The sequence below is a fragment of the Gymnodraco acuticeps genome, unplaced genomic scaffold (assembly GCF_902827175.1).
Source record: "Gymnodraco acuticeps unplaced genomic scaffold, fGymAcu1.1, whole genome shotgun sequence".
Taxonomy (NCBI): domain Eukaryota; kingdom Metazoa; phylum Chordata; class Actinopteri; order Perciformes; family Bathydraconidae; genus Gymnodraco; species Gymnodraco acuticeps.
In genome coordinates this window covers 1987754-2008650 of record NW_022990966.1, presented here as the reverse complement: position 1 = coordinate 2008650, position 20897 = coordinate 1987754, and the positions used below count along the sequence as shown (strand labels likewise).

General features: G+C 39.5%; 1 protein-coding gene across 1 annotated transcript; it reads left to right on the top strand.

Annotated features, from left to right (window-relative positions):
- Positions 1-18215: 18215 nt before the first annotated feature.
- noto (notochord homeobox) lies at positions 18216-19468 on the top strand. The gene is made up of 3 exons (XM_034235455.1): positions 18216-18675; positions 18775-18962; positions 19079-19468. Exons 1-3 carry the CDS (start codon positions 18285-18287, stop codon positions 19268-19270), a joined length of 771 nt encoding a protein of 256 aa, XP_034091346.1. The 5' UTR covers positions 18216-18284; the 3' UTR covers positions 19271-19468.
- Positions 19469-20897: the final 1429 nt, after the last annotated feature.

The window sequence follows — 20897 nt, the reverse complement described above, 5'->3', positions numbered from 1 at the left end:
TCACTGGAATGGTCTTTGTTGGGATAAAGTATCTGTGAGATTTGCATCACGGATGTAAATTAAATTGAATGAACTTCCCTGCAGAGGTAAGAGCTGAGGCCTGTGACTCCAGGCTCCCCACCCTACATCTGAAAAGAAGAGACAAGCGGGGGGAGCGAGACAGTTACTCTGAATAAAACCTCCACTACCCTCCCGACACCTTCTGTTCCCACCAAACCTGCACCGACTCCCCACCGCCAACAATTTCCTCTTCACACAAGCTCTCACCAACAGACACACATAACAAGTCAAATCTGTTGATGTAGCAAATCTATCAGTGCTTCCATAAAATACAAAACAAGTACGCAACAATATTTACTTTGGATTTCTCCTTCATGCATTTACAAAATGACCTTACTCCAGATCATATAACTCTTAATTCCCTCTCTTATTATTGTGCTTCCTGAATTGCTTGCTTTCTCTATCAATAAGTGTGCTGACTCATTATTTTATTACTTATGAAGACATTCTGGGCACAGAACATAGTTCACAGCAGACCGGAAAAGGTTAGTACATTGTTCTATAACTATTTTCATAATCAAATGATGATTTCCTTAATTTTTCAAGCAGAAACAGTTAAACTAGTTTACTATTCTCTGATTCCAGCCTCTGAAATTAGAGGATGATCTGCTCTTTCTAGTCATATATCATTTTAAGCTAAATCCTTTTGAGTATTATCTGACTAAAATATACTTTTGAAGATGTTAGGTTTGGCTTTGTAAAGTTTAGGCAATCAGAATAACTTATAAACAAGAATCTAACATCTGCCAACAACATATGATCATATATTTATACTATAGACATCAATATTTCATTTTTTAAATATCAAAGTTTGTTAATAGCAGAATTGAGATATAACTTCCTTTCTTCAAAATGAAGGAGTTTTACTAACCAGCCCAAAACACCTGCACACACGTCACTTTTGTAAATGCTGCTTTAAAAGTGCTTCATGAATTTAGTAGTGTATTATTACTGAACCCATTTGTATCGGTATTTATCTCACAGTGTGACTCAGTGAAACATACAGTGTGTGTCTATCTTCAGGCAGGTAGTCATGTTGGATTGTGGTAACCTGTAATTGGGAACTCAAAATGCATTCTACCTCACCGACAGCCTCGAAACAGCCTGAGCTCTACTTACAGCAGTGAGAAAAGGGTGTTGCTAGAAGGAAGGTAGGGCTTTACACCCACACACATACAAACACAAATTGCGGTCTTAAAACTGCATTTGATCAACTTGTTTTGCCAGACAACACAGCACAATTGACAGAAAACAGTATCAGGTTTAAAACCACCAGACTCAGGGACAGTTTCATTCCACAGGCCATAAGACTGTTAAACACCTGAACTAAGAACATCCATAACGTTCACCTGGTTGCAACTTACAAATTATGTATCACTTGTACATAGACTCTTATGGCACTACTTATATTCTATTTTATTGTATTTACTTGCACTATTTTATCTGTTATATTGTGTTGCACTGTTGGAGGAGCCTGTGACCTAAGATTTTCATGTAGCTACACTGTAGTACGAATGACAATTAAAGCCTTGAATCTTGAAAACCCTCAAAAAAGAAGTTCAGGGTCCTGATGGGAGAACCGTCAAAAGCAGTTGAGTTGACACTTACTGGAGCGTTTGTATTTCTCTTATCTGGAAATGTTGCAGCAGCAGCATTAACATTGACACTATTTCAAACAGACCATTAACACAGACTCATCAGACTGATGAGATCTACTGATGACATCACACTCGAGCTCATTATCATCGCAGAAAGCTTGCGAGAAAAATGCCTCAAAACTTAATTCAACAGAAGTGATCATATGTTTCTCTCACAGCTATTTATGATCTGTTCTTCTGACAAAAGAGCATCTTCCTATAGTAACACCCATGTGAGCTCTGTTTTACACTAAATAAAAGCACAGACAAACCTCTCACTCAACGGCCAAAGTGTGGCCCATAACAGTGGCATTAGTTTAAGCCCGCTGACCCTTGTGAGTAAAGTACCATTCTATAAAGCACCTTTCAACCCAGATTAAAACCAGCCCTAATATTAAAACAAATAATATAATAACAAATTAAAGTCAATACTAAGAAGTGTCAAGATATAGTTACAGTACATGTGGTGGTAGTATATACCTGTCTTATTATTCTATTTAAGCTTCTTTACTCTTGGCTTTTTTGTGACTGTTTGAAAGGTATTTTCCATTAGATTCTATTATGTATTTATTTTTAACTCTGTTATGTTTTTTTTCATATATACATTTGAATTGACTTGTAATGTGCCATACAAACAAACGTGCATAGCCTTCACTTTTTCAGTTTGAACTACCAGATCACAAAGGTTGTTGTTAACTGTCTTGATTTCACTTAAAGAAAAAAAATGTTTGTTTTGCATTCCTGTATGTGGACACATTTTGAAAATTAGATATATAACATGTTAACTGTTCAAACTTTGAGGTATTAGTAGGTATTTCATGTCTGTTTTTGTCTGTTGTCCCTGTGGTTTAGGTATTATTTGCCTGCTGGCTGTAGCTTCACTTTAATTAAGAGAGTAGTATATTCTAATCCAACCTTTAAGGATAATATCTACTACCAAACAATTCCTCTAATTACAATTCTTAAAAAAATACCTACAAATACAGTCCCAGTGATTTCCTTGCTTTATCACAGGATTTACTGGTTTCCCACCGGCAGACTTCTCTGATTAGAGGTTTCCAAGATAAGCACGTGTAAACTGAGGCTTTGCAGTTGTGTTGCCAAAAAATAAGGGGGGGACCAATGCAAAGTTTACATGTAGCATAGTTTCTTTGATTGGGAATCTGACTTTCTTCTGTGTGTGTGTAAATTAAGAATTAGAGTGATATACAAAATATTTTTTTATTGGATTGGTATAGTGAGGATTATTATGGATTGACAGGAAATACATTGCTATAGCTGTTGTGCAAATGACAAACCTTTAAATCTTGAAATTAGATCTAAATTCGAGACGATGACGATGTATGATCATTTTCTCTGCTGCAATGAGGCTACATCAATCTGTCACTACACATAATTCTCTTCCTGTACACCGCCACACTCACTTAACTAGCGTTGGAAAGTAACTCAAGTACAATTGTAAAGTACAGTACTTAAGTATTTCCATTTAATGCTACTTTATACGTCTTCTACTCCACTACAATTTGCAATCAAATATTCAAATGTCTATGTCTTTCTGCATCATGAGCACTTTTGGTTTTGGTACTTGAAGTATATCTTGATACTAATACTTTATTACTTTTACTAAACTAAAAAAAGAATACAGGACTTTTACTTGTAACGGAGTGTTTCTTCACTTTGGTATTACTTATTAAACTTAAGCTAAAGACCTGAGCACTTCTCCCACCTCCCTACAGATGATAGTGTGTGGTGTGTTTGCATGGAGACGGTCAGTCATCCACCACCTCCCTGGTGCTCAGCCCTACCATTGTTCCCTCTCATTGTCCCCACTGGTGTCAATGCAGACTCTCTCCTGGTTGAGGTCAGCACCGACCACCCCCTCGTCACCTCCAGGCTCAGGTCGGGGAAGAAGGAGCTAACATCTGCCCGTAGAGGAGGCCCGCAGCCGACAGATGGACGGCAGCGCAGGGGGAGCAGGCCCCAGCCTCTGGCCAGGAATTCTGGAGGGAAAGGCAGACAAAAGATGAGGAGGGGACGAAGACGGGAGGCTGTGTGTGGGGGTCAAAGAGAGGAAAGAGGAGGAGGAGGTTTATTGAGTGCAGTGACACATCCTGACATGGCTTTTAAGTTGATTTTCATAAGATATGGTGATGATCTAGATCAAGGGTGTCCAAACTTTTTTCACCGAGGGCCACATACAGAAAAATGTAAGAAGGGCTGGGCCACTCAGTAGAGGTTTATTGTCTCATAGGTTATAAGTTAGCAAAATCAATCAAATGTAGGTCGATGATGCTTGTTACTTGAAGATGCTTTAAGAAACACAACAGCCTATCACAGCTCTCCAGAGGGTTTACTTTATTTGTTAGCAGCTCATTCCTTAAAAGAAAAAGCCTCAGATTGCTTTTAATTAGGGGAAATATGAAGGGTATATTTCACGCTTGTCACGAAATAAAATGCAACTTTAATGGACTGAATTTATTTAAAAAGTGGGCTTATTAAAACCTGAATACTGTGTAATATATGTTTACATATTTAAGAAGTACAAGACAAGCACAAGTTACATTTGTCGGCCATATTTGATTATACATTCAGAATTAGCTGAGGGCCGATTCAAAATGGCTCGCGGGCCGCATTTGGCCCCCGTGCCGTAGTTTGGACACCCCTGATCTAGAGGCATATCAAACTACAACAGCTGGGTTTCTATGACCCCAAGTATCAAAAACAGTCAAGAACCAAAAGTCTTCTCTCTTTTTGTTACATCTGAACATATCTGAATAAATAATAAAATATTAAGAGAAATTCCCATTTAGATGCATGCTTTTTGAAAAATGTGGCTTCTTTTATCAAATGAAACACTTCTAAAAAAACATTCATTCATATCTGTCAAGTCTAATATAAATCCATAATAAAAGGTTGCAGTCTTAAATACAATTGTCCAAATAATACCTTCACAGAAAAATGTAGCTAATCAATTTATGCATGAGTAATAATTGTCTAATTGACGAAAAGACAATACAATAAAATACATGAATAAATGAATTTAACATAGCTCCAATAGCAGACCACTCACAGGGGCCATTAATCTGAATTTGTGTGCATATGTTTACTCCACTTGCATGTACATTATCCTGATTATACTAACATACTGTTTGATGCAGTAATTGTACGGTATAGTATTGGCACTATTACAAATATATCTCTTTTGGGTCAATTATGTAATATTTAGACTTCAGTGTAGCAGCCAAGAAGTTTAGCCTTACTTAGACAAATCATTTTAAAATCAGTGCATACAAATACACTTCATTAATTGTCCTGTATGGTTTTAGTTAGCACCCAGTAAAGTTATCTGCAGCTTTTTCACATTTTTGTCTGAGGATAATTATAATTGTGCAACATGACATCCCCTGTTTTAAATCGAACACGGTACAATGGTCTTGCAGGACGACCCCCAAACCCCCCACCCAATGAATGCAGATTTTAAGCTCTGCAAACAACTCCATGGTTGTTTCATCTCTCTTCAGATGTACATGTGTAGGGGGATCTCCGCCCAGCTCGCTCTGCCTCAAATTAACAAATGTGAGACAGGGGCTGGTGAATTTCTGTTGAGCGGCCCGTTAAGTGTCTGTCTGTTGATTCCTGCTGCAGCGAACTGAAAAACACTCACAGGCTCAGTGGGAGAATTTGTGTGTGAATACTCGGCAGTTTAGAGCCTTTAATTAGCTGATGTTAATCTATGCAGGCTGTGAGGGTCGGGGGCTGCAGCTCTGAGGGGCGATGCAACTTTACACAAGATCTCATTCAACAGACAGATACCCAGTTTTAGGATTTAAACCAAAATTGTCTTGAATTAACCGATACATAACATACAACTTTTGCTTTGTTGAGTTTTAGTATTTCTCTTTTGAAATAAAACAAAAATACATAAAAATAATAGAACAACTTCCCAGTAACACTTTATTTTAACACCCCTATATAATCTTGCATTTATAAGCAGCACACAAACACTTTTTAACACGTTATAATTGAATTAAAAGTGAAAAGGAGGACATTTTAAGTGTTAATGTATTTAATGCATTTGTCAATGATTATAAACGTTCTATAATATAAATTATTTATATTTGAACCACACTTTAACAAAGCTTCTTTTAATTTAATGATACATGAGCAAGTGTGTTATAAGGTTATGAGAGACAGGTTTTAAAATGGATCTGTGTTTCATTGTACGTTGTATTTGTAAATCAGATCTAAACTAATCTAGTATCTACTTGCATATGTTGTGTAATTTTCACAAGTGGTGATTTTGACAGTTTTCGACTGGTTTTGAGGGTTATTGAGGATGCAGAGTCAATTCCTGACATTTGCAGGATCAAAAATGCCAGTTTTAAACAGAAAATGCCAATATTTGAACTCTATGGGCTGATCTTGATAACTTTTTGGTCGATTTGGAAGATTTAGGGGCTCTGGATCATATGGATTCGACAGATTGCCTATTTATTTGAAAGATAATTGTCCAAAGTAGAGATGCACATTTTCATGGTTCAATGGTTGCAACACAACTCATGGTAGTCAAAATCAGCCCAACAAGAGTAAGAAAATTGCCACTTTCTGGTTAAAACTGCCTTTTCTGATCCTGAAAATGTCAGAAATGGATTCAGCATCCTCAATAACGCCCAAAACCACTCCAAAATGTTCAAAATCGGCCCGGCCATTTTCTAACTATAGGGTATAATGCCATTCGTTTTAATGAACACAACTTAAGCCAATTGTGCAAATTACACAAAATATGCAAGTTAGCACCGGCAGTTTCTATGTGCTGGGGACCCATACGATACATTCCTAACATAAAACTTGTGTACCCAACTTTTCAGGGTTCACTATGCTGGCATCTAGACTATAGTGTAATATTGAAGCGGTCTTAAGGCGACATTTTTAGTATAGTATAAATATATTACGGTTTGATAAATCCTTGAGACATGACTTCACTTACTTTAAAGTACAAAAAACATCCTGGTGAAACTGTTAGTTGGTAAAAAAGTGACAAAGAGATTAACTTTACTTGAATTGATCAAAATCAAGCAGTGGGAAAATGCCAGTTAGATAACTCTCAAGTTTCAATTGAAACCAAATTCAGAAGTCATTTAAACAATAAAGCTAATTTGATAAACTGACCTTAAGTAGTTTCCTCTCTATTATACCTGCTTGCTTTTCTTATGTTAATGATCTCTGTGTCTGATAGAAAGGAGTTTTATGTGCAGAAGTGAGACTTGCCCTTTGTTTGACTGCTAATAAGAGTGACGGGCACGCGTGTGTGGCGCGTGGTGTGCGTGTGTGTGTGTGTGTGTGTGTGTGTGTGTGTGTGTGTGTGTGTGTGTGTGTGTGTGTGTGTGTGTGTGTGTGTGTGTGTGTGTGTGTGCGTGTGCGTGTGTATATGTCTGTGTGTTACATACATTCTGAATATTTCATGGAGAGCAGTTGGCAGCAGTTGGTCCATCTGTCGGAGGCTGTGCCGGGGCCTCATTTCAGAAAAGGATCAGACAGAGAGTTATTAATCATGCATGAGGTCAGGGATTAAAAGTTAATAAGTGCAACAAGTATCAAAGGTAACGGTATTAAATGCTCATAAACTCAACAATTAGCAGCCTGTGAATCTTATGTCCCAACTGACTGATTCTTTATGGATAATTGGGTGGGATGTGGTTCTTCCCTGCAGGGGTCAGACATCCTTCAGAGGACATACTTTACATATAATATGTTAAAGAGCCCCAGCGGAAAATGAAAGGTCAGAGAAGAACATTTCCTCTGGGCATTAAGACGACACTCCTTTACTGAGTTGGTTGCCGTTCAGATATGACCTCATCAATATAATTCACATACACCCATGTCATGAAATAATGCACCAACTCATTGTCTTTAGGCATCTTTAGATTAAACGTTCTAAAAGTCCTCAAACATGCAAAATATGTGTTGTTATTCTCATGTTTGTCTCTATAAAAATGGAAACTCTTTTAACGTATGCTGCCTTTAAACATAAAATGTTTCTGTTCTTCAACATGATCTGGTAAACCTTAACCCATAACATATTTTGGCTATCTATTTATTTATTTCAAACATCTACATTGACTTTGTTATTGAAACTGCTTTTTATTTTCATTTTGTAATGTAACACTAAATCAGCAGCTGGAATGAATACCCTTCATGATGATCATTATCTACAGCATGGTGCCACCTGTTGGTTATTTGAGGGACTGCAGGTATGGCTCAATTAAAAAATGGGACTACAACAAACTCTGGACTACAACAATGGTGGTTAACTCTGCCACCTGTGCACCATCCAGAGGATTCTTGAGGAAGTACGCAGTTATTCAGTAAAGATTGTGTGTATGAAAATAGCAAGAAGCTCATTAGTGCAAACAAGTAATACATATTAAATGTATTAATATAATATAGTAAAAAATGAAATAAAAAGAGTATGCCTCCATACGTTTAAAAAATGATGTTATTATTTATTTGAAGCAAGTTGACAAATAATGATTTATTATGCAATGATTTAAAGTGTTAAGCATGTAAGTGTGCAAAACTAGAAACATCCATCCATCCATCTTCTCCCGCTTATCCGTGGTCGGGTCGCGGGGGTAGCAGTTCCAGCAGAGAGCCCGAAACTTTCTTTTCCCTGGCGACATCAACCAGCTCTGACTGGGGGATCCCAAGGCGCTCCCAGGCCAGCGAAGAGATATAATCCCTCCACCTGGTCCTAGGTCTACCCCTTGGTCTCTTCCCAGCTGGACGTGCCTGGAACACCTCCCTAGGGAGGCGCCCAGGTGGCATCCTTAACCACCTCAACTGGCTCCTTTCGACGCGAAGGAGGAGCGGCTCAACTCCGAGTCTCTCCCGGATGACTGAACTTCTCACCTCATCCCTAAGGGAGACACCAGCCACCCTGCGGAGAAAACCCATCTCGGCCGCTTGTATCCGCGATCTCGTTCTTTCGGTCATGAAAAACTAATCTAGAAACAGACAACTAGAAACAATAAATATAATATTATGCAGCCTTGGTTTGGCAACAGCTGTGTTGTTTTGTATAATGTCCACATGGAGGCCGTGTTGGTGCTGCTCTGGGAAATGACACGGATTGAGGGGGTATTGAAATGTGTTTGCATAAACAACATAATTAGTCCAAATAAACATGGTAAGATTAAGTGAATTCGACCAATACAAGAATGGCAAGAAGACTGACATATTAAACTGTGAAATAATGATAGTCGAGCAAACAAAACTATAGGCTTGCCAGCACAGGAAAATAACTTAATTAGTGGGCAATTACTATTCATTTTGTGTTTCATTTATTGTTAATTATTAAAACATTTACTAAATATTTGAGCATCTTTGGATGAAGACATAACTAAATTAACTGTTGCCTGTTTAGACTTTTCCTCACTCTGCTTTATTCTCTCACGCCCACCAGATGTCACCACAGATGTGCTGTGTACCTGTCAGCCTGTGTGTGTGTGTGTGTGTGTGTGTGTGTGTGTGTGTGTGTGTGTGTGTGTGTGTGTGTGTGTGTGTGTGTGTGTGTGTGTGTGTGTGTGCGTGCGTGCGTGTGTGTGCGTGTGTGTGTGTGGTCTTGTTTGAAGTGTTCAGTGAGCTCTTGTAAAAACACTAAATTAGCCACAATGACCTTCACTCGTTGCACAAGTGAAAGGACAGGGAAGTGAGGTGTAATGTGCCTTTAGGTGGGCTGTCATCATTGAGTCCATCACGGCCCACACTGAGCATATCTTTCTTTGTTTGGTGTTTCTCTATGGAGACGCTGCTTTGATCCACTGTTCAGCTCAAAGTTACATGGACACACACAATGGACTACAACCTGAGGTGTGACAACTGTAAACCTACATCAATACAGAGAGGAGGGAACGCTGACACACAGGCCTCTATCTCTGCAGTCTATGCAAAGAACGCTCACATTTAAAGAAAAGTCGCACAAATGTAATCTAAATGGAAAACCATTAAAGAACACCTTACAGCAGTGGTTCTCAAACTTTTTCTGTCAGGCCCCCCCTTTGGAGAAAAAAAAAAGTCGGGCCCCCCCACAACACAAATAGTCAGGCTCAGTGGCGGCGCCAGAGATTTATTTTGGGGGTACTGTGGGGTAGCTTGACGTTTCATAGAGGGTGCTCAAACATTTAGGGTTTCCCATTAATGTACCGGGCGCTACAGTAGAATGTTCTACTGCAACACTCCCCACACGCATATACACAATGTACCCGCGACTGTTACAATGAAGGCTCGATAATCAGCTCACAGCATATAGATGTAAGCAGGGGTAAAGTGCTATTTTTATAGGTGGTGTGTGGACCTCACATAGGAGGGTCTGGGGGCAAGCTCCCCCGGGAAGATTTATTTTTAAATATTGAAGTTAAAAGCATCAATCTGGTGCACTTTGAGAGCAAAATGAAAAGATCTATGGATACATCTCTCAACACAGAACTGTAAACAGATTTACTATTTCTTTATGGATATTTTACAAATCACTCCCCTTTTAAACTTTATACATTTTTTAATGTCATATAGTATTTCATACCTGTTTTTAATTTATTTATATTAATGGTGACCAAAACGTTTGAGACCCACTGAGATAACACTGAGAGAGTCCTTTAGCTCACTGAGTCTCTCAGTCTGACAGGAGAGGACTCTCCTCCACTTTGTTGTTGAAAAAACTCCTTATATCCGTTAGCGTAGCTCACTAGCACCAGAAGCTAACATCAACGATCTCCGGTACCGGTGCGCTCTCTCTCTCTCTCTCTCTCGCTCGCGCACACACACAAAATGGCTCGTTCCACACACACACAGAGCCGAGCTTTAATGAAACACAGACACCCAGACGTAATAGTACTGTACTGTATCATATTATTTTCGAATCAATAATTTTTCAAAATATGATTTATTTATTTATTTTTAACTTTTTTTTTTTTTTTAAATAACCATTTTTCTCCTGGTCTCTCGCGCCCCCCCTGTCATGCCTCTGCGCCCCCCTGGGGGGGCGCGCCCCCCACTTTGAGAACCACTGCCTTACAGGTTCAATCCAAAAGCAAAAGAGATTCACTTTTTTTGACTGAACACTAAATCAAATGTTCTATTAAACCACATCAATGAGCCACTTAGTTGCACATGTTTCTTCATTATATGAACAAACTCATTTTTGACTTTGAATCCCACATTCACTTTACTGCTGCCCCCAGACCTCCCTCAAGCACCATTCATTTGCCGGTGAAAATGGTCCCCAAGAAATGCACAATTACAGTACAGAGAGAAATGCATAATTACAGTACCCCATTCTTAAAGGTCATTATTCATGTTATATATTTTAAATTCACTTTAGTAGGAATTAATGGGCTCAGGGCTGAGAGACACAGAAATAGCATTTTTTGACAAAAATAAAGAAAATATAGATCCCCTGTCTTTTTTGTTGTGTAATTTATATGTTTTGCTAACTCTTTGTACCTTTGAATGGCACTTGTATAATCTTATATACCAAGCATAGTGCAGACTGGGTTAGTCTTATTCCTACACTGAGGTTATATGTCACAACAAATCCACACAGCTGAGACCTCAGACACTTTCTAGGATCATGTTCCAACAAGAAAAACGTCTTCCATTGTCAATTCCAAGAGACCAGAACAAAGCTTTTACCTGATACACCTATCAGGATATGAATTACTGACCAGTGCATGAAGTTAACTGAAGGCAACCTTTTAGAAGAAGAAAATCCACCACAAAATGACAATTTGTATTGAACTACTTACCCCATGTGACATTTGCTTCTTAAACGTCTTTTTTGAATTCAAAGTGCCACAGGGTTGCGAGTTCAGACAAGCCTTAACCCATAAAAACTGAAACGTGATGTTATGTAGGTTTGAGAAAGTGAAAGTGTTAAACATGTGCTAACACAGGTCTCTGCATTTACTCAAAACGAATACGTTGTAAACTAACTGCGTAAATGAGACAGCTACTAACAGGATGTATCTGGTAGTTAATTGATTAATTTGTGTTTGTTGAGGTTTAAGGTTATATTTTCCATTTTAAAAAGTCAGTATAGATTCTCAAATAAGATTTGCTGCTCTCACTTGTCTTTGGTTTCAGACTGTTGGTCAGACAACTAAATAATTGAAGATGTGTAATTTGGAATTGAAGAAACTGTGATGATAAATAGACCAAAGGATTTATAGATGATTCCAGAGTTAACACTAACAGCCCGACAGCAATGAATACAAGTCATCAAAAATAAACTAGGTTCTCCGTTCCTGATTAAACATCCATTAAAGCCGCATTATGGAGCCGGCTGAGGCTGAGGAGTCATGTTGAATATGCAGGTTTGTCATCATTTTCCTATAAAAGGCCTGAGGGGGTGAGTGTGGGGGGTCGAGGAAGTGTGGCAGTAATATAAGCAAGCAGAGAATGTGAAGAGAGGAAATGGCTGTCCTGATCCTCACAGCCCGGAGCAGCAGAGCAGCGCGCTCTCTTTCAATGCAGAGTCCTGCTAGCAGCGCTTTATGGAGGCCGGACACCCACAGGAAGGGTAAACAGAGGTCAAGTGTTAAAGTCCAACCCGCCAATTCTCACCTCCATTAAAGAGGGCCGAGGGGGGGGGGTCTCCACAGAGCCCTCAAAGCACCTGGGAAGGGGCCCCTCTAAAACACTGCAGGGATTGGTTTCATGAAGGAGCTTTACAAATCAGCAAACATGTGAAATGTCTACAGGACATTTACATTTTATGCATTTATCAAGAAACCAACGGCAGTCTTTAGTTTTGACAGAGAGCACATTTCAGTAAACATGTTGGATGCACAAACTTAAGAATGAAACAATTGATAGTCTTCTAAAAATGTTAACCTAAACAAATAAATAAAATGTTTATTAGAAAATGTAAAGAAAACTTCAATAACTTGGAGGAACTGGGATCGGTGAACATTGAATTAGATACAAATGTATGGACTTCAAGGTTTACATGTTATAAAAAAATGTACTCACTGGCTTTCTTTCTAAAACTATTGAATCCACTATTTTTATATAGCAGCCCACCTGTCGTGTTTGCATCTCTCCTCCTGTGCACCTTGCATTGTAAAAGTGTAACGTGCTTTCAGTCCCGTTTGTTTGCATGATAAAGGAACAACTGTGAGCATTTTAATAGAACTTAGAGGAAGGGAATAGCAGCAACTTTTGGACACTATCTCTTTGCTTGGCGAAGGATTTAAACTGTTCCTGATAGTCTGATAAAGTATGTTAGCTGTGTGCAGATGCTTCTCACTGTTACTACTCTCAGCCACATAAATATAGATTGATGTTCAACCTTTGGAATCTTAACTTCCTAGTATTTACTAAATCATCTGAGAGAGCAAAGTAAAAGTTTGACATAAGTGCATTATCTATACAGGCATGTGATCACATCTATGAGTCTATGCCATGTCAGCTCTGTGAGGATGAACTTGGCGCGGCTGTTTGAGCTAAATGCTAACGTGCGGATGTTCAGCTTGGATCATTTCTATTTACAAAGTCAGAGTTTAGCGTGTAAGCCTTTAAGGAATAAATCACCCTCAAAATAATGATTTGTATTTCAATTTCTCATCCTGTGTTGGCTGCACTTGCATTTAGGCTAAAACCTTGTTTATTGCACTTTGGACGTGTCCGGACGCGTTGACGACTGAGCCAACTTTAGAGTATGTTTTCAGTATAAAGAGTGGAGCAGTGCGCATACTGGATTAGTGACCATTGGGTTATACTGCTGGAGCTGTGTGAGAGTTTGTAAACAGATGTTTTGTTGTTATTAATGCAACCATTATTTACTTCAATTCTTCAAGACTGTTTCGTCTCTTAATGGGCATGGTGCTGAAGCATCATAACAAAATGACACATTAACAAAAAAATATCTATTTCAGTTCATTTTTACTTCAAAAACTCTGCCCAGTGGTGTAGTGCCTGCATGGAGTGTCAGACAGATCCAATACACACATCCTCCATTCCCAGGATAGGACCATGCTCTCAGTAAACAGATACCGTTCAGCGAGAAAGTTAATCCCTCATTAAGTTGGTAATGACATGGACGGTCATTTCTCTCAATGGATGTCTTAAATGGCCACTATTAGCCCGTAGGAGAGCAGCTCGTACAGTAGCAGTTCACAGTGCTGGTGTCAATGCTAATGCTAATGCTAATGGTCAGCAGGAGAACCAAGCTGCAGGGAATGGAGGTCCTCCCTTCTTTCTGCCACACGTGTAAATGAAAAACACACCCAATCTGCATAGTGACACTGCAAGCAGAGGCAGCATTAATGCAGGAATTAGTCAGTTCATTTCACATTTTAAGCATTTAGCTGATGGCGTTAATGTAATGACTGATAATGAGATGTACGAATTCTTGGTGTTAATAAAGTTGGAATTCTTACTTTGTAGTTTGAGTTTCAAATATAGACTTGACTGCCTTGCATAGTTAAACATTCCTAGGTGTTTGCTTGGTACCTTATAGAAGAATGTAGATTAAGGATTTAAGGCTCTATTATTCAAATATTTAGTTAAACATCATTAAACATAAGCATTGTAAGATCAATCCACAAGTGAATGTTTAAAGTTGGTCTTTCGTGTCCCATTGGTGTACAACGGCTAGCCAGACAGAAGGATGAAAGTTGAGAAATCAATTTGTTAAATGAACCTTGAAAAATATTATATTTCTAAATTGAAAAACGGTAATCACTTTTTCTTAATGTAAGGTTGTTAGAATGCCTTTTCTCTTTGGTCACAGTATTCACCTTCAGTTCTCAGCAAGTTGTCTGTAGCAAAACACGAGTTAAGCTGAATTAAGTGGGAGACTTATCTAAAGAAATAGATGATGTGTGTTTTCAGATTCAGAGCAGGTGTTTTGGTTGTAACTTCACCTCAAACCCTGCTCCTCTTGCTGAGTCAGGATGTGTATTAGAGCCAGACGGAGCGTACCTGGCCTTTTACTGCACTCCCATTCATAGTCAAGGTGAGGGCCAGGCCCAGCAGGCCCCAGTAATGAGCCCTCAGCCGGGCAGCAAGGTGCCAGAGGCAGGCGGCCCTGGATCTGCCTGTGAATGGCTTCATAAAGTCATTAGCAATGGATGTGCGTGGACAGGAAAGGCCCACAGTGGCTGTTAAATGTGTCGGGCAGGTGAGAAAACGATCCCCTTTCACCTCAATAATAATAATGATGACAGTGTTTCTCCATGCTTTTGTTTCATTCAATCATGTGTGAACTGAGTTGGAAGGTGAGACCGAACCGAGCAGCAGTTTCTCCTCTGACACGCATTTCTGTCAGATCCCTCTAATCTGTCACATTTCATATATTAATCATTTTAAGCATCCATTGTTTGGGGGCTCATCATCATGACTTTGATCTTTGAATCTCACAATAAGTCGCTCACATAGCTTTGCACTAGATAAGAGCAGAAGGTTAAACATCATTCTTTGCATATGCAAAAAGATTTAAGATAAGATTCAACTTGTCATTAAGTAGTACAGGTACTATGTAACGAAACGGTTTCTCTGCATTTGACCCATCCTAGTGTTAGGAGCAGTGTGCTGCCATTATGTACGGCGCCCGGGGATCGTGTAGGGAATGGTGCCTTGCTCAGGGACACCTCGGTAGCACTTGGTCTTTCCGGGACTTGAACTGGTGACCTTCCAGTTGCCAAGGCAAGTCCCTATGGACTTCGCCACCACCGCCCAAGACGCAACCAAAACATTTATATTTCTTGCGAATTTTTCGCCATAGACAACGTCAACCAACTTAAATAGTCATATATGTGATGTCATTTATACTCCACGGCATTTGACAGGGAAATGTTGCTTTACATTAAGAGACAGATGTAGTCTCTTGTTAAAATAAAAATAAAATGTTAAGCTTAATTGTTGTCTCTTAAAAGTCATCTTTCAGCACGTATGAGAGTTGTGTTTTATTGTGAGCAACAGTACATCTCTCATAGCACTAGAGGTGCTGCATAATGCAAATTTTAATAACTAAGACAAGCTAAACGTATATTCATTTATACTGGATATTACCGTATTCAAGTGTCTGTTACCAACAGTCAACCATCTAATATATCTTTAAACAAATAATATGTTATAATAGTTTGAAAGGTGAGAATTGGAAAATGGAAATAGTTGCGTGTAAAATATTTAATTTCATCAGTCATCCACCATTTCCAAAAGAAAAAAACAAATCCTTAAAAGTGAAGGAAGAAATGAGCATCCAGTTGGCATTGTGCCACCAGCAGCAGATACTGAAGGAAAGAGCGCTGATGAGGAGTTTCAAGCTTTTGCTGAGAGCCTCATTTGTGAAGGATGGCCCATCGAGCTATTAGAGAGCAGCTCTTCAGCTTCTTTCTCCTCTCAGGCCATGACTATGAAAAGAGGATTCTCTGGGACAAAGGTCCGTGTATTCCTTGTCTGGCTCCAATACACAAGAGGACATGTATCCTTCACTACATCACTACAGGACAGAGGTTCAATGCTGATGTCGGAGGGATGTGTGGAGACAGAATATTGAAGGGGCAACTGGCTGCAAATGGACATTCGTTTTCCCTCTTGATGTAGCAGTTACAGCAACTAATGATGTTTTCATTAACATTGACTTATTGATTCAATGAAATATCCAGAAAACAGTGAGAAATGTCCATCATAGGTTCCCAAGAACAAGGTGATACCTTCAAATGTCTTGGTTTATTTTTCCAACTGAAGACTAAGAGATATTCAGTAGACTGAGGCTCCCGTAAAAAAATAACTTTTCCCAAACGTGAATCATCTGGTTTTTTTTGCCTTTTTACTGGAATATGAAACGAATTATCAAATAGTTTAAATGTATTTATTATTTTTGGTTTACAATATATAATTGACTAATATTTTCACTCTGCAACAGGTTTCCAGAACTATTGTATCTGACATATTCAATCTGAAAAGCTTTATTCTTTTTAAATGAAAGGTAATTTCCACTTGTTCTGATTATTTTTTATCTCATTTAAAATGTCTCTATAGATTCAACCTTTGTTTCCCTTTTTAAATAAGCTTGGAAAAACATCTGAAATCGTTTAATGCCAATTTAAGCTTTTATGTTGAATAAAGATTTTAAACCAATTTTAAATGAAGTGATTTGTCAGGAGGATTTCTGCAGTCGGTCATTGGGGTGGGTGGTCCGCGCGCAGAGGCATCTGAAGAAGCCCCCTTATTGTTCAGGCCAGGTCGAGAAAGTCTGTGTTTGCTCTCTTCATTAGACATTCTAGTGTCAGTGAAACAGAATAAATAGAAGGCTGCGAGGTCAAAGGGAAGCAGCGGCTCGTCTCGGTGTTTAAATGTGTTTTAACAGTTACTTAAGGCTGCGGAGAAACTCTCTGCCACCTTCAAATGATGGAAATGAGCCGGGAAAGTTTGCAGAGCTGGCAATAATCCAAGTTGAAAGAGAGGAAGCCTTTGTGCTAAGGCAGTGTAAGAAAGCAAATCACTCGCTTCAAAGGAACCGCTTTATCTTCAAGCCTTTAATGAGAAACCGATAAAACAAAGCACTTTGTGGATATTATTTCCGGGCCGAAATATATTTCAGAATGAAGGCATCTTTTTACAACTTGACTTTCTTTAATCCATAAAATAATTTGTGGTTAAACGAAATAAATTAAAAACCACCCTGCTTCGATTTAAGGATTTAAACCATTGTGGATTGTTTTAGGATTCAACAGAAGCCTTTCCAAGTCTGACATTAAAAGGATGGGATGGATCAACCTGTGGATTAACGCAGTGTCTGAGATTAGCAGAGTGCAGTTCTGTAAACCCAGCAGCACTCTGTCTCCACACCCGACCTGCCGAATCTGACGCCTCAATTACGCAAAGGCACTTTTCCAATTTTAGGAGCGACACCACTGCTGTTAAAAAGCACACTCTGGAAATAGCGCGCATTCATTTTATACAGGAAAAAGATCATGGACTGTTTACATACAGGAGTGATTCTTGATTTGCAGCTACTTGTGATAAACGCAAATTAAAGCATTGAATATTCCTAATTTAGAGGGTTGGGAAAAAGTGTGGAAGATTAAAAACATGTAACAGTAGATTCTCTGTAATTTAGTTAAACCTCCAATTGTAAATCGACTTGTTACGCTGCTTAAAGCATCTGTCGGCCAGCCGGGACTTAAAAGGCTTCAAATAAGATGATTTGGTAACATCAAGGCTTTCCCAGCGGTAATGATTACATTTGGATTTAAGATCCATGCAAGAATTTGTAGCCCAGTAAATCTCCCTGCCCCCAGCACTCTTCAAAAGCCTCGTCATTCAAAGGGTTAGGATGTTTGACAATCCCAGCTTGTACTACTCCACCAATTAATTGGATACGTTGTCGGGATGTTCGTTTCTCTCATCTGCTACTTAGAAAGACAAAGGACCGATGGGGGGCTGTTGACACCTCTGCGTCCGGCCCGAGTATAAAAGAGGGGTCTGCGGGGAGAAGCAGCATTCACTCTCCTGCTGCACTCGGAGCAACATCACCTACTACCAAGACCTTCGATATTGTTCTACTTTTTCTTAACATCTGACAGAATGCAGGTGCCGAACAGACCAATGGGAGCTTATGGATACCCTATGCGTAATTACGCATCAGCGTCGCTGTACCCGCAGTACCAGGGGAGCCAGTGCACATCGATAACGAAGCCTCAGAGTGGGAAATCGTTCACTATTGATGCTTTGCTCGCCAAGCCGGAGGAAAGCAAAAACTGCAGGGCCAGCCCCACTCAGTGCGGAGAGAAATATCACCCAGCAGCCCCAGCTCTGCCCTTTAATGGACACGTAGGCTTACAGATGGCAGCAGCACCTTACGCTTACTCTCCCAACATGTTGCACTCTGCGCTCCACTCACAGCCTGGATATTCAGTGTACTGCTACCCGCCTTTCACCTACCAGTCATCGTGTCGGGGAGCATTTTACGCACAAGGTAAACACGAGCGTTGCATTTATTACTGAGCATAATGGTTACTTACTTTAACTATTGCAATGGGGCAGTGTGATTAAACGTGTCGTGTCTTATTTTCAGCCTCTATGTCCAAAGTGAATGCAGGGCTTCACTTGTTCAAAACCAAAGGTGGGAAGTCTAAGCGCATGCGCACCAGCTTCACCAGCGAGCAGCTCTCCCGGCTGGAGAAGGAGTTTGCCCGGCAGCAGTACATGGTCGGATCCGAGAGATTCCTCCTGGCTTCGGCTCTACAGCTCACAGAAGCTCAGGTGAGAAATAAAGACTTGCAAATCAGAATGTATGCATTTAAAATATAGCGTCAAACTTATATATTTTTAAATGTGTCAGGCAATATTTCTAACATGGATGCTATTCCTGTCTCCAGGTCAAAGTGTGGTTCCAGAACAGACGCATCAAGTGGCGCAAACAGAGTCTGGAGCAGCAGCAGGCCAAGCTAGGCCAAGCTGGGCCTGGCAGCTCCGCCAAAAGCCCCGGATCTCAGGGCCACGGAGATGATGAGGATGAGGAGTTCTCCGACCTGGACGTGGTGTCTGATGACTCCACTGACCACTGCTGACCGAACAACACTGGACTTAATGAGGCTAAGACTTTTGTACATACTGCTGAGAAAGGAGGAATGTGTCTCCAAATATGAATATTTATTAGATGTATAGTTATATATTTAATTGTCTTGCTCTTTGATTAGTTCACTTGAAATGTTTTTTTACATTTGAATGACATTTTTCAGAAATATATTTTATGACATCAATTGCAACCTTGTCCTGTTCATTCCTTCTTATTGAGCCATGTGTTTGAGACATTTCCAGAAGTTGAATTGGACTTAAAAAATAAATTAAAAAAACCTAAATCCTTATTGTATTTGCAAATGTAACACAGTTGAACTGATACATCTGAGATCTACCAAAATTAGAAGAGTGTATGTCTCATAAGAGATTTGAAATGATCCCTGCTCTTTCAGTCGGCCGGGCACTGTCTTCCATTAAGATGTTACACACTTTTATCAACATCTGATCACGTTTTGGATTGTTTTATGCTACAGTCAGCTAATTCTAATTTTGAGGGTAAAAACATTTACAAAACCAGATGAGTTTTCCAAATGTTCACTTTGATGTTGTCTCATTTAGTCTAAATACACCAATGTAGTGCATTTCATGTTTAAGGGAAATACTGAACAAAGCTTTTCAATGGGTTTGAAATAAAAACAGGTCTTTTTGGTTGAATGAACAGATAAAGAGGAAACCCCCAAGGTAGTCTTCCTGCAAACAAATATTTAAAAAAATGTTGCTTTATCAGATGCTTAGCTAATTATGAAATTCAAAACCCATACGTGTACATTTTTAGGTAGCGCTTGGGTACAAGACAGAGCTGCTTTGCGATAAAATAGATAGACTATTTCCAGCTTTTGGGTTTTTTTGCCAAAGAAAATACTTCTAAGCAGTTCTCTTCATAATGAAGCTTCTGTACACAGACCTTCCTCAGAGACACACTTAAATACCCACCTGCCCCAATCAGGTCATGCTCTTCTGATATCACTCCTTGAAATAATATTGAATATTGAATCCTCCATTTGCCTCAAATCACAACATGAAATCATTTACAGAACAGCCTAATAAGCAAACGTTTTTACAAAATAGTGCCTTAGACCTTTCATCTCATTTATACTTTTGTGTTCCCTACCAAAAGAGCACCAACATTTCAACTTCAATAGGAGAAATGTTTTATTAGGGGCCATTTTGCGAGGGTTTTTTAATCTGCACATTAGTATCATAAACTGATTTAATTCAGGAGAGAAAACCTGTCCCCTATAAAACCACCCCCATGCCCTTTGACCTCTCCTTATTGCTCCTCTCATCTCACTCTGCGCCCGGTGGAAAGATGACGGAGACATGGCGAGGCATTTCCTCCTTGGTTTGATCAAAGTTCAAATGTGGGGATGGACTCAGGTTCCCCTCTGCTTTAAGCTAAGCAAATAAATAACCAGCTCTGGGATTAGTTGTGGATATGTGTAACCCGGGGTGGTAGGGTCAGTCTGTCTCGGGCAGGAGAGAGCTGCGCCTCACTGTCTAATCTGTTTAAACGGTCACTACGGCTGTTCTCACACACATGCCCCCCCCCCGGGCAGGTGTCCTGTCTCTGCTCTATAGAAACTCCACGTCTTGGCTTCCAGGTGGAAAGGGAGTCCT